Source organism: Balaenoptera ricei, chromosome 1, assembly GCF_028023285.1.
Source record: "Balaenoptera ricei isolate mBalRic1 chromosome 1, mBalRic1.hap2, whole genome shotgun sequence".
NCBI classification, from domain to species: domain Eukaryota; kingdom Metazoa; phylum Chordata; class Mammalia; order Artiodactyla; family Balaenopteridae; genus Balaenoptera; species Balaenoptera ricei.
In genome coordinates this window covers 5,759,163-5,771,827 of record NC_082639.1, presented here as the reverse complement: position 1 = coordinate 5,771,827, position 12,665 = coordinate 5,759,163, and the positions used below count along the sequence as shown (strand labels likewise).

The 12,665-nt window shown below is 38.1% G+C and overlaps 1 protein-coding gene across 7 annotated transcripts in view; it reads right to left on the bottom strand.

The window, feature by feature from the left end:
* Nucleotides 1-12,665, bottom strand: part of PER3 (period circadian regulator 3) — a 59,451-nt gene that overhangs the window by 22,763 nt on the left and 24,023 nt on the right. For all 7 annotated transcript variants that reach the window (XR_009500254.1, XR_009500250.1, XM_059910969.1 and 4 more), the window contains exons 14-16: nucleotides 4,216-4,348; nucleotides 3,533-3,657; nucleotides 3,104-3,265 (exon numbers count right to left, since the gene is read on the bottom strand). Coding sequence is in view for 5 of the 7 variants with exons in the window: in XM_059910969.1 (XP_059766952.1) it covers nucleotides 3,104-3,265; nucleotides 3,533-3,657; nucleotides 4,216-4,348 (420 nt within the window). In the remaining 2 variants the exon portion in view is untranslated. The remainder of the gene's footprint in view (nucleotides 1-3,103; nucleotides 3,266-3,532; nucleotides 3,658-4,215; nucleotides 4,349-12,665) is intronic.

Here is a 12,665-nt window from a genome sequence, read left to right as displayed (position 1 = left end):
AAACCTACAAATTCAAGAAGCTCAATGAACTCCAAGCACAAAAAACATGAAGAACACTACATCATGGACATCACAATCAAATTCTTTTTTTAAAAATTAATTAATTAATTAATTTTTGGTTGTGTTGGGTCTTAATTGCTGTGCGTAGGCTTTCTCTAGTTGCGGTGAGCGGGGGTCTACTCTTCACTGCGGTGCATGGGCTTCTCTTGTTGTGGAGCACGGGCTCCAGGTGCGTGGGCTTCAGCGGTTGTGGCACGTGGGCTTCAGTAGTTGTGGCTCGTGGGCTCTAGAGCACAGGCTCAGTAGTTGTGGCGCTCGGGCTTAGCTGCTCCACAGCATGTGGGATCTTCCCGGACCAGGGATCGAACCCGTGTCCCCTGCATTGGCAGGCAGATTCTTAACCACTGCACCATGAGGGAAGCCCCGCTGCAGGACTTTTTGAATTAGAATATTCAAAGCAATCTTGAAAATGAACAAAGTTGGAGGATTTACACTACCTGATTTCAAGACTTACTATAAAACTATAGGAATCAAAACTGTGTGGTACTGGCATAAAGGGTTTATCAATTTTTGTTCATCTTCAGAGAAGCAACTTTGAGCTTTAATCTTCTGTATTGTCTGTTTTTTATTTTGTTGATTTCTGCTTTTATCTCTATTATTTCCCTCCTTCTACCTGGGTTTATTTTGTTTTTGTTTTTGTTTTATTTTGGCTAGCTTCTTAAAGTGGAACTTTAGATCCCTGATTTGAGACTTTTCTTCTCTAACATTAGTATTTCAAGTTATTAATCTCTTTATAAATATCTCATTTTTACTGATTTCTAATTGAATTAACTCTAGCCGAAGAGTGTAGTTTGTAAAACATCAATTATTTCAAATTCGAGACTTGTATTACATCCCAACCTATTTTATACCTCAGTGAACATATCATGTGCACTTGAAAAGAATACGTATAACGCAGTTATTTTGTGTTGTGTTCTCTAAATATCAATTAGGTCAAGTGGCTGACCGCACTGTTCAGATCATCTATTTTGTTAAGATGTTTTATCACTTGCAGAAAAGGGGTGTTAAATTCTTCAACTATGATTATGGAAAGACTTTCTCTGACTCATTCAATTTTTGCTTCATATCTTTAAAGGTCTGTTATGAGTGAAAACACTTCCATGTTTGTTATGTCTTCCCGATGAACTGGCTGCTTCGTCACAATGAAATGTCTCTGGTGAGACTCCCTCTTGAAGTCTATTATTAATACAGGCACTCAGCCTTTTTATGCGTGTTGTCTGGATTGTGCATCTTCCCCATCCAATTGTTCTCAACCCATTTGTGAATTTATATTTAAATTGTACTCTGCAGAAAGCACATAGTTGGGTCTTGATATATTTTTATCCGTTCTGACAATTTCTGCCATTTTATGTAATTATAGACTTAGTTGGATTTAGAGCTATTATTTATTGGTTTGATAGGTTCCCTGGTTTTATTGTTGTTGTTGTTGCCTAATCGTCCTTTCCTGTCCTTCTTTTGGATTATTTGTTGTTAAGATTACATTTTAGTTTATCTCTTGGCTTTTTAGCTAATTTTTATATCTCATACTCCATCAACCCTGCTATAGATTTAAAAATATGTGTAATGGCAATGGTTTCTGGAGACTAATTGTCAGTGTTTGATTCGCTACTCTGCCACTCGTTTGCTGTGTGACTTTGGGCAAGTTGTTACTTAACCTGTTTGTGCCTTAATTGTTCCATATATAAAACAGAAGTAATAACTTGCAGAGAAATGCATTTGGGGTCATGGTCCTCAGACCCAACTCATTATTAGCATAAGGTATAAACCCCAGGAGTACGGGCTTTCCAGAAAGCAAAAGACAGATGCAGTTCAAGAACATCTGGGCTCTGATTCTGCTTTCTCTCCTTAGAATAAAGATGAGCACCTGTAGATGCTGAGACTGGTTTAAGGTCAGGAGAAATGATTATCAGTAAATATCCCTTATTCTTTAAATGAAAGCATGTAGATCGTAGTATAGATTCTTTCAAAACAGTAATATGAAACCAGAGTATACAAAGTATAGTGGCACAGTCAAAAAAAGAGCTTTCCATGCTGGGTGAGGCCCTACTTTGCATGGACTGTGTCACTGACAGCTACACGCCCGCACAGGAGTCCAAAGTATGTAAGAGCAGGTGCACTAAAAGCACGCATCTGCTCCTCTCCTGAGGGACCAGCTCAACTCCAAAAAACTCTATCTGTGGCTAATTAGAAACAACAGAATAAGATATACAGAAATCATCTTATAGTATAATATAATATCAATAATATAATAAAAAAACAAACAGAAATAACCTAATCTCACAACAGCTGTCCATCTGGCCTTTTCCCACCAATCCACAAGCCACCTAGTAACATAACGTTCTCCACCTCAAAGGGTGGCTGTGAGGATTAAATGAATTAATTTATATGGAGAACTAGGGGCAGGGAAGGGTACACAGTCACAGCTCGGTATATGGTAACTTATATACCACTGAAGACCAGCAAAGGTGTTAGACATAATCCGAAAACCTGATTGAACACGTTTGTCACCATTTCCTCATCCACCAAATCCTTATGAATAATGCAAAAGTGAAAAAGGATAGGAGGCAGTAGAAAGGAATCAAAAGAAGACATCAGAATAGTTCACCAAATCATTATGTTAAACGAAGAGCATTTCAAACATACTGTCCTCATTGTTACCAGACAAAATTTTAATGTATATATGACCCATCTAGTCACAACTACAGTCCAAGTTTGAATTGGACACTTTCTTTCAAGGTCAGCAAAAAAGTGACCCAAGGCAGTCCCATCAATAATTGAGGGCTTATTATTATGTATCAGGTACTATTCTAGGTGCCTTACGTGTGTCAAGAGTTGACTGGCAAAGGACATAACTAAGAAATACAGTCCAAAATATGTAACCAACATAAACGTGATGATATTTCCAAAAATACTGTAACTGAATTAAAGAAAAAAGTATTTATAATTTAGATGTCATTGCTAAGAAAATGGCATTAATGACTTGTTTTCTCACGACGGTGTATTTAACGTTGAGTGTATTTTAAAATAGAAGGTACCGTGGTACCTGACTCCGGTGGTGGCATGTGAACAACGGTGCTGCTGTAGCTGCACTGCCTCATGTCCAGGCTCAGAGCTGCCTCGGTCCGTGGAGCTCCTCCTTCAGCATCTGTGGACCGTCCATTAGCTGGCATTTCTGCTGTAGGTACGGCTGGGATCTGAGAAACAGCTGGTGATGTAAGAGCAACCGACAGTAAAAAAAAAAAAATTCCCAACAGGAAATTCATTATTAAAGACCCAAACAGTTTACACACACTTATAACTGACAAGTTAAAACCTATTGGCCATAAAGAGGCAATGTGGATTCTTTGTGATTACACAAAGGATTCTTTGTGATTACAATGAAATAATTAAAGTCAAAAGATTAGAGAGAAAACAGACAGGGGTGGTTTTGTAATAACTCTCTTGATCCAACTATGAAAGGCAGTCCTGTCACCTTGCAGGGCTTGGACATCATCTGCTCTGTGGCTTTGTCCGTCTTCTTCCGAGGATGAGGAAGTCGTATTTGTACAGGAGATACACTTTCTCTTCAAAGCTGGAATGTTGTAGCTCTTCAGGTACCTGCAACAAGGTAATTCGGTTGCATATTCCTACCTGCCCCCAACTTTGCCATCTTCCACCTTTCTGCTTTTCTCACGCCACCTCTGTTTGGGGTATTTCACATTCTCTTTTTTTTTTTTGCCCGTACTGCATGCCATGTGGGATCTTACTTTCCCGAACAGTGATCGAACCCTGTGCCCCTGCAGTGGGAGCGCAGAGTCTTAACCACTGGACCACCAGGGAAGTCCCTCACTTTCTTCCTGGGTGAAGGCTTCCCTGACCATCCTGGTCTACATCACGGGGTTGTTACATTTCCCTGACTGTGGTCTTGAACTGATCGTCAAATCTTAATTTTTATGAGCGTAGGTCTTGTCTTCTCAACTATATTCAAAGAAGGGATGCATCTTCTAATTTTCTGCATCCCCCAAAATGTTCAATTTATTATGAATTGTAAGTAGTAGATATCCACTGATTTATAGTGAAAAATAAACAGCCGTTAAAAAAATGATATAAAGGCCCCACAGTGACAACAAATGCTTCTGGAAAAACTAACATGTTATCAAAACTTGTGTCTCATACCTGAGAACGCTATCAATACAGTTTATTTGCTGGTAGGACGGGCTATGCTGATCTTTTCTCAAATCCTCACAAGACTCGGTGTACATGCTATTATTTTTTAATGTCTGGAAGGAAGAAAAGGTCTTCTGCTCATCTGAAAGAGAATGAAAGGATGCACAATTAAAAATATCACATGCTTGAGAATATGTACTTATTCAGCAAAATTCAATAGTACCTTGGGATATACATGATACTTCAGGACATATACAGTCAATATTATGTAGTTATTAAAAATGAGCTCAGATCTAAATGCACTGATATAGAAAGATATCACCTAGAACAATTACATGAATAACTTCATATGTATCTTTTTAAAAAAGGAATAAAACAACTGTTTCAGGCAAAGATTACCAAGGAATAAAACCAAAGGTGAAAGGTTGACGGGGACCTTCACAATGTTACTACCTGTACAACTGGTTGATCTTGGCATCACTAAGGGGGATGACAGACACAGTGCATTACTTATGTGTTGCAACGGAGAGTACACAGCACTGCCCGTGTTGAACTGGTGTCCAACAGAATGTTCTACAATGACAGAATTGTCCTTTATCTGTGCTGTCCAACCTGGTAGCTAGCCACTAACACCAGACCCAGCGACTAGCATTTGAAATGTGGCTACAGCAACTGAGGAACTAAATTTCACATTTTATTCATTTGTAATTAATTTAAATTTAAATTGCAAAATGTGGTTAGTGGCTACCATATCGGATAGCAGAGGTATAGAGAGAGGAAAAAAGATCTCAGGCTGGAGCACTGAAGAACTTGAACTTTCAGTAGAGAATAAGCCAGTAAAGGAGACTTATCCAGGAAGAGACAGATCCTGCAAGGTCTGGTGTCATGGAAACCAAGAGGGGAAACTATTTCAAGGAAGAAGAGTAAAGAATTATGCAAATGCTGTTGAGAGACTGAGAAATATTAGCTACTGTTGATACTATTCATAAAGGTTAGTTTAGCTGCTTGGAAGAGGCTTCTCTATTTTCAGAGGGAATTATGGAAAAATGCTTCACTTTCACTCATTAATTTTACTTTTAATTTTTTAATAATTTTCAACTTGAAGGTTTCAAAGGGTTACAAAAATGGTAAAGAGTTCCCATACACCATTCACCCAGCTTCCACTAATGTCACACCTCACATAACCACAGGAAAATGAATGACACTAGGAAATTAACAGCGGCATACTAAGCTACAGCCCATTTGGATTTCACCTGTTTTCCCACTAAGTGTCACTTTTCTGGTCCAGAAGCCCAACCAGGATGTCACAAGTGAATTTAGTTATCAAATGCCTCCTTAGTCTTTCCTTGCCTTTCATGATCCTGACACTTTTGAAGAGTACGGGGCAGGAATTTTTTAGAAATGCCCCGCCATTTGCGTTTCTCTGGTGTTTTCTTATGATTAGGTTGAGGTCATGCATCTTGGGGAAAATTGCCACAGAAGTGCAGTGCGTGATGGTGATATGTTTTATTATTGACACATTAACCTTGATCATTGGTTAAGGTGATGCCTGCCAGGTTTCTCTTATGTAAAGTTACTATTTTACAACGTAATAAAAGATGTAAGCAATAAATGTTCTGGAGGAATACTTTGAAGCCATGCAAATATCCTGTTTCTCTTATACTTTCACCTATTGTTTGCACAACACTGTGAATATACTTAATGCCACCAAACTGTACATTTAAAAATAGTAAATTATATACCTAAAACCACAACTTTAAAAAACCTTTCATCTAATTTTAGCACTCACTGGAGGATATGCCCTGCAACAGTTACTACTGTGGAATTCTTTCTTTATTCTCTAAGTCTTATTGAAATATAACTGACATACAGCAGTAAGTTTAAGGCGTACAGCATAATGACTACTGTGGCATTCTAATAGCAATTTCCAATTTTTTTTTACTCCTTCTACATTTATTAATCAAGCTTTTTCTATTAGGAAGAGCTTCCCTTCTCCCCTTTCCCTTTTTATTCATCCAATCATTTATCAGCAGGGACTCCTGGATACTCATTTGCTGTGTTATAATCCAATACTATCATTATTTATTTTGTTGCTCAAATTGTTCCAGTTTTGGCCATTAGGTGCTCTTTCAAGTTGTCTCCTGTGTCCCTCAGACATGCCATTTTCTCCCTTTTTTCTTGAGCACTTCCTTACTTCTTTGGTTTCTTTTATGGAAAAAACACATAGGAACCAAGACCTGGGTGCTGGGTGTGCTCACTGCTAAATGTGTCCCTCCTTGTAGGTCCCCTCAATGGACAAAACAAATATATATGTGTATGTATATCAACCCTTGTCTGTCCATCCGTCCATCCATTGAACAAAAAGGCATGAGTTCACGCTGATGCCTTTAACTCCAATCCAGCACCAGAGTTCACGCTAGCATTTCCTCTGCTCATTTGCCATGTCCCTCTCCAGTAGCGAGGAATCTCATTATCTGCAATGTGTTTGCCTACTTGCTCAATTCTACTCTGCATGTAAAGTAGCTTCAGTTGTGGTACATATATACAATGGAATATTACTCAGCCATAAAAAGGAACGAAATTGAGTCATTTGTTGAGACGTGGATGGATCTAGAGACTGTCATACAGAGTGAAGTAAGTCAGAAAGAGAAAAACAAATATCGTATATTAACGCATGTATGTGGAACCTAGAAAAATGGTACAGATGAGCCAGTTTGCAGGGCAGAAGTTGAGACACAGATGTAGAGAACAGACATATGGACACCAAGGGGGGAAAACTGCGGTGGGGTGGGGATGGTGGTGTGCTGAATTGGACGATTGGGATTGACATGTATACACTGATGTGTATAAAATTGATGACTAATAAGAACCTGCAGTATAAACAAACAAACAAAACAACTAATACTAAACTTTCATTGGGTTATTTGTATGGAAATATGTTAATATAAATGTTTCAGACATTACATGAAATTTCTAAAAATCTTATATGTTCTGGTATAATGTTATAAGTCATAATCCTAGTTATTACTTTAAAATGTATATCTCAGAAATAACTAATTTTCTTGTCAACTGCATTATTATGAACTTTCATCAAATCTTTAACCGTGGTCATTTTTAAGTCTTTTGTCATTTACAGACAGTTCTGGGTGTACTCTGATGCTTTTGTAAATATGTTCCTATAAAAGGGTTTCATCTTCAGGAAATTCATGGAAAAGACTCTGACAAGTACAGGTTTCTGGTAACTGACTGTACTGCTGAACTGAATGAATAAGCATTTTCAGAACTCTAATGAAAAACTGATGAACTCATAAAAGTGCTAACAAAAGATCAAGGTGAAAAAAAAAATTAATTACATGGGACTGAGTGAACTGATGAGGATGAGTATAATTTTTGTGACTTTCTGTTTGAATTTAAAAAAGAAAAAATCCCACAAGGACTCAGAGGCAAAGAATATACAAATCAATTTTCACTGCAAAGTAAAGGAGCTGTTACAGTGGAGGATTACTGGACTGAATGTCAATATTATGACATAGTATGAGTGTGTTTCATGTTTGGTAATTGCAATCATTGTTGCTTTTGTTGTGGTCATCCATGTACAATGCTTGGTGTCAGTCTATTTATCTCTTGTAAAAATAAAATACAGTGTGTGTGTGAAAAAATAAAAAAATAAAAAAAAATAAAGTAGCTTCAGGATTGTTAGCCTGCACTATGGTGAGGAATCAGTTTCCTGAACACTGTGTTTGTGTACACGTATGCTTTGGATTTAGTGCTGGGGTGTCCAGTGAAGACACCGATCTCCAAAGCTACTCAGCAACTTTCTTCCCCACCTCCTTCAGGATGTTTATGCCATTAGTGTGTAAGTTGGTTAGGGTCACTTGTCACAGCCTATACCTCATCTTGGGTTCCCTCTACATTCTGGGGCGGGGTGAGGTACGACAGACCTGTGAGTTTTAACAAACGCACAGCCAGTTGTGACTCCACCACCAGCGTAACAAAGAGAACATTTCTCTCACTCAAGCATTTCCCTCCAGCTGCCTCTTTGCAGTCAACACATCCCGCAACCTTAGCAAATACTGATCTGCTTTCCGGACCTCGTGTATTCCAGAAGTAATGCCTTCCCAGAACAGAACCACACAACATGCAACCTTTTAGCTCTGGCTTCTTTAACTTAGCAAAATGCATTTAAGATCCATCTGCATTGCTGCATGAATCAAGTTCATCTTTCTTTATTGCTGAGTAGTATTCCATCGGGTGGATGTATCACAGTTTATCTACTCACCTGCTGAATGACATGGAAGTTGTTTCCAATTTTTGGTGAGTGTGAATAAAGCGTAATAAACATTTTCAGACAGGATTTTGTGTGAACTTGAGTCTTTATTTCACTTGGGTAAATAACTAAGAATGGAATTGCTGAGTAATATGGTAAGCTTATAAGATTATACTTAACTTTATAATAAATTGCCGCATTTTCCAAAGTGGCTGCACAATTTTGCATTACCCTCAGCAACGTGTGAGAGCTCCGGTTACTCGGCATTCTTGCCAGAACTTAGTACTGTCAGTTTTCGTTCTTTTAATTTTAGCCATTTTAACGGGTGTCTGATGTGTTTTTAACTTCCTAATGACCAATGAGATTGAGTGTTGTTTCATATGCTATTTGCCATCTATACATCTTCACTGGAAAAGTGTTTAGATCTCTTGACCATTTTAAAATTGGGATGTTTAACTTCTTATTGTTAAATTTTGAGAGTTCTTTATGTATTCTGGATACAGCTCTTTATATATAATTTGCAAATATTTTGTCTTTTCATTGTCTTACCAATGTCTTAAAAACGTCTTTCAAAGAAACAGTTTTAATTTCAATAAAGTCTAATTTATCAATTTCTTTCTTTTATGGATCATGCTTTTGATGTCATATCTAAAACCTCTTTCCAAACCCAAGATTACAAAGATTTTCTCCTATGTTTTCTTCTAGAAATTTATATTTTAAAAATTGAAGTATAATTGACAGGCAACATTCTATCAGGCTCAAGTGTACAATATAATGCGTCAACACTTGTATACACTGCAAAATGATCACAATAATCTAGTTACCATCTGTCACTATATAAAGTTATAGAATTTTTTTCTTGTGATAAGAGCAACTTTCAAATCTGCAGTACAATATCACTGACTATAGTCACCAAGCTGCACGTTACATCCCTGTGATTTATTTGTTTTATAGATGGAAATTTGTACCTCCTGGTCCCCTTCACCCATTTTGCACACCTCCCAACCCCCTTCCCCTCTGGCAACCACCGATTCATTCTCTGTATCTATGAGGTTTAGTTTGTATTTTTAGATTCCATATACAAGTGAAATCATATGCTATTTGTCCTTCTCTGACTTATTTCATGTAGCATAATACTCCTGAGGTCCATCCATGTCGTCACAAGGAAGATGTCATTTTTTTTTTGTAGCCAAATAGTATTCCATTCTCTCTCTGTACCAGTTTCTTTATCCAATCATCCACAGATGCACACTTAGGTTGTTTCCATATCTTGGTTATTGTAAATAATTCTGCAGTGAACATAGCAGCGCACATATCTTTTCAAATTAGTGTTTTCGTTTTCTTCAGATAAATACTCATAAATGGGACTGCTGGATCTTATGGTAGTTCTATTTTTAATTTTTTGAGGAAGGTCCATACTTTTTTCCATAGAGGCTGCACCAATTTACATTCCCACCAACGGTGTAAACGGGTTCCCTTTCCTCCTCGTCCTCACCAACACTTGCTATTTTTTGTCCTTTTGACGACGGCCATTCTGACAGGTGTGAGGGGATATCTCATCGTGGTTTTGATTTGCTGCAGTCCCCGACTATCACTGTGGATTTGTTTATTTCTCCTTGAAGTTTTTATCAGTTTTTGCTTCATGTATTTTGAAGCTCTGATGTTAGGTGCATAAACAGTTAGGATTGTTTTATATTCTCAGAGAATCAACCCCCTTGTCTTTATGCAATATCTCTCTGAAGCCCTTGTTCTAAAGTCTACTGTGTCTGACCTTACTATAGCTTTCCAGTTTTCTTTTGATTCCTGTTAGCATGGTATATCCTTTCTAACCTTTTACTTTTAACCTATGTTTTTAATTTTCAAAATGGGTTTTTGTAGATAATAGGTAGCTGCATCTTAGTTTTTCATCCAATTTCACAATTTCCAGGTCTTTTCACTGGTATACTGAGATCATTCACATTTAACGTGATTGATGTAGCTGGATTAAAATGTACCTCTTGGGGCTTCCCTGGTGGCGCAGCGGTTGAGAATCTGCCTGCCAATGCAGGGGACACGGGTTCGAGCCCTGGTCTGGGAAGATCCCACATGCCGCGGAGCGACTAAGCCCGTGAGCCACAATTACTGAGCCTGCGCGTCTGGAGCCTGTGCTCCGCAACAAGAGAGGCCGCGATAGTGAGGCCCGCGCACCGCGACGAAGAGTGGCCCCCGCTTGCCGCAACTGGAGAAAGCCCTCGCACAGAAACGAAGACCCAACACAGACAAAAATAAAAATATATAAATAAATTAATTAATTAAAATTAAAAAAAAAAATGTACCTCTTGCTAGCTGTTTTCCATTTGTTCCATCTGGGTTTTTTGTTTCTTTTTTCCTCCTTTTCTGCCTCATTTTGGGTTAAGTGTTTTAAATTACATTTTAACACCTCTACTGACATTATTGATACTTCTTTAAAAACTTTTACTAATAATTGTCCTAAAGTTTACAATACACATCTTTAAGGACTCAGTTTCTATCTCCAAATAGTATACTCCAAAACTATAATGCAGAAAGAATTTACACAGTATATTCCTAATACCTCACTCCCATCCTTCGCAGTATTTTTACATATGTTATACGTGCAGAATACTATTGTTGCTTTAGTTATGTTTTACAGTAATTAAAAATAAGTAAAACATAAAGTTTATTTTATCTTCATTTATTCCACTTCCAGTGCTCTTCATTTCTTCGTGTAGATCCAAGTGTTATGTCTGACATCATGTTGCTTCTACCTTTACAAATTCCTTTAGGATTCTTATAGAACAGATCTGCTGGCAATACATTGCCATAGTTTTTGTTTGAGAAAAATCTTTGTATCTCCTTCATTTCTGAAAGATACTTCCCATTGCGTGTACCATTCGGCGTTGACGGTTTCTTTCCTTTGAAGATGTTACTCTATTGTGTTCTAACGTTCACAGTCTCTGAAGAAATGTCTCCTGTAATTCTTATTCTTATCTTTGTTTTTCTGTAGTCTATCATTTTCCTCTGGTTGCCTTCAAGATATTCTCTTTGGTTTTATTTTAGTTTGAATATGACATGCCCAAGTGTGTGGTGTTTTTATATTTTGAATTTTTTTTTTCTTTTCTTTTTTTTTTGTATTTACGCTACTTGATGTTCTTTGAATCTGGAAAATCAGCCATTATTTCAAGTATTTTTCCCGGGATTGCAATTACTCATATGTTAGATCATTTAACCTTGTCCCCACATTCTTAAAAGGCTCTATCTTGTATGTTCCTTTCTCCTTGTGTTTCAGCTGTGTAATTTCTATTTATCTATCTTCAAGTTTACTGATTCTTTTCTTGGTTGAGTGCCCACCAAAGGCATATATTCACCTCCAGCATTTCTAACATTTCCATCTGATCCTTTCTTTCATGTTCCATCTCGATGCTGTGATTACTTAGGCGGTTTTTGCATGTTACCTACTTTGTCCATTAGAGCCTTTAATGTATGTATTATTCAGAGTTATTTCCAACATCTGTGTCCTACCTGACTCTTGTTCTTGTTCCGATGACTGCTTTGTCTCTTAGGAGGTTTTTTCCGTGCTTTTCATATGCTTCATAATTTGCTGAAAACGGAACATGTGTAAGACAGTAGGGACTGGGCACGCCTTTCCTTCCACTAGGCCTGTGTTCCGGTTAATCTAATTAAGCTTTAGGCCAGGTCTGAGGCTTGCTGTTGCTATGGTTTCACTCAGTGTATGACAGCTTTCAGATCCCTCTAGTGACACTCTGCGCTTCAGGTGGCGGCTGGTTTCCTGAGAGCTCTTTTCTCCAACATCTGCTCCACTTCCAGGCTTTGGTCTTCCCTGCACTGTGCCTCAGAGAAGGTCTGTCTCTCGTAGGTGACTTGAATCAGTCACTCACAGGATCCAGCACTTACCTCACTTCTCCTTGCAAGTATGTGCCTCTCCTCAGATTTCAGGCCTGCCGGCTGCCCTGTAACCTCAGCACTCTGATGGGTTCAAGAAAGAACACGAACTTGCTGTCCGTCTGGCTTTTTTCCTCATAAGTTTGGAATGATGCTCTTTCCAGCTCTCCCTGAGCAGGAACCAAAGCACTCTCACTCTGAGTCAGTTCAGTGTATGAATCATCTTCTTTCACTTGGGCTTTGCATCACCCTCGCAGCAGAATGTTCAATTTTCCCTAATTTCCCCAATTAC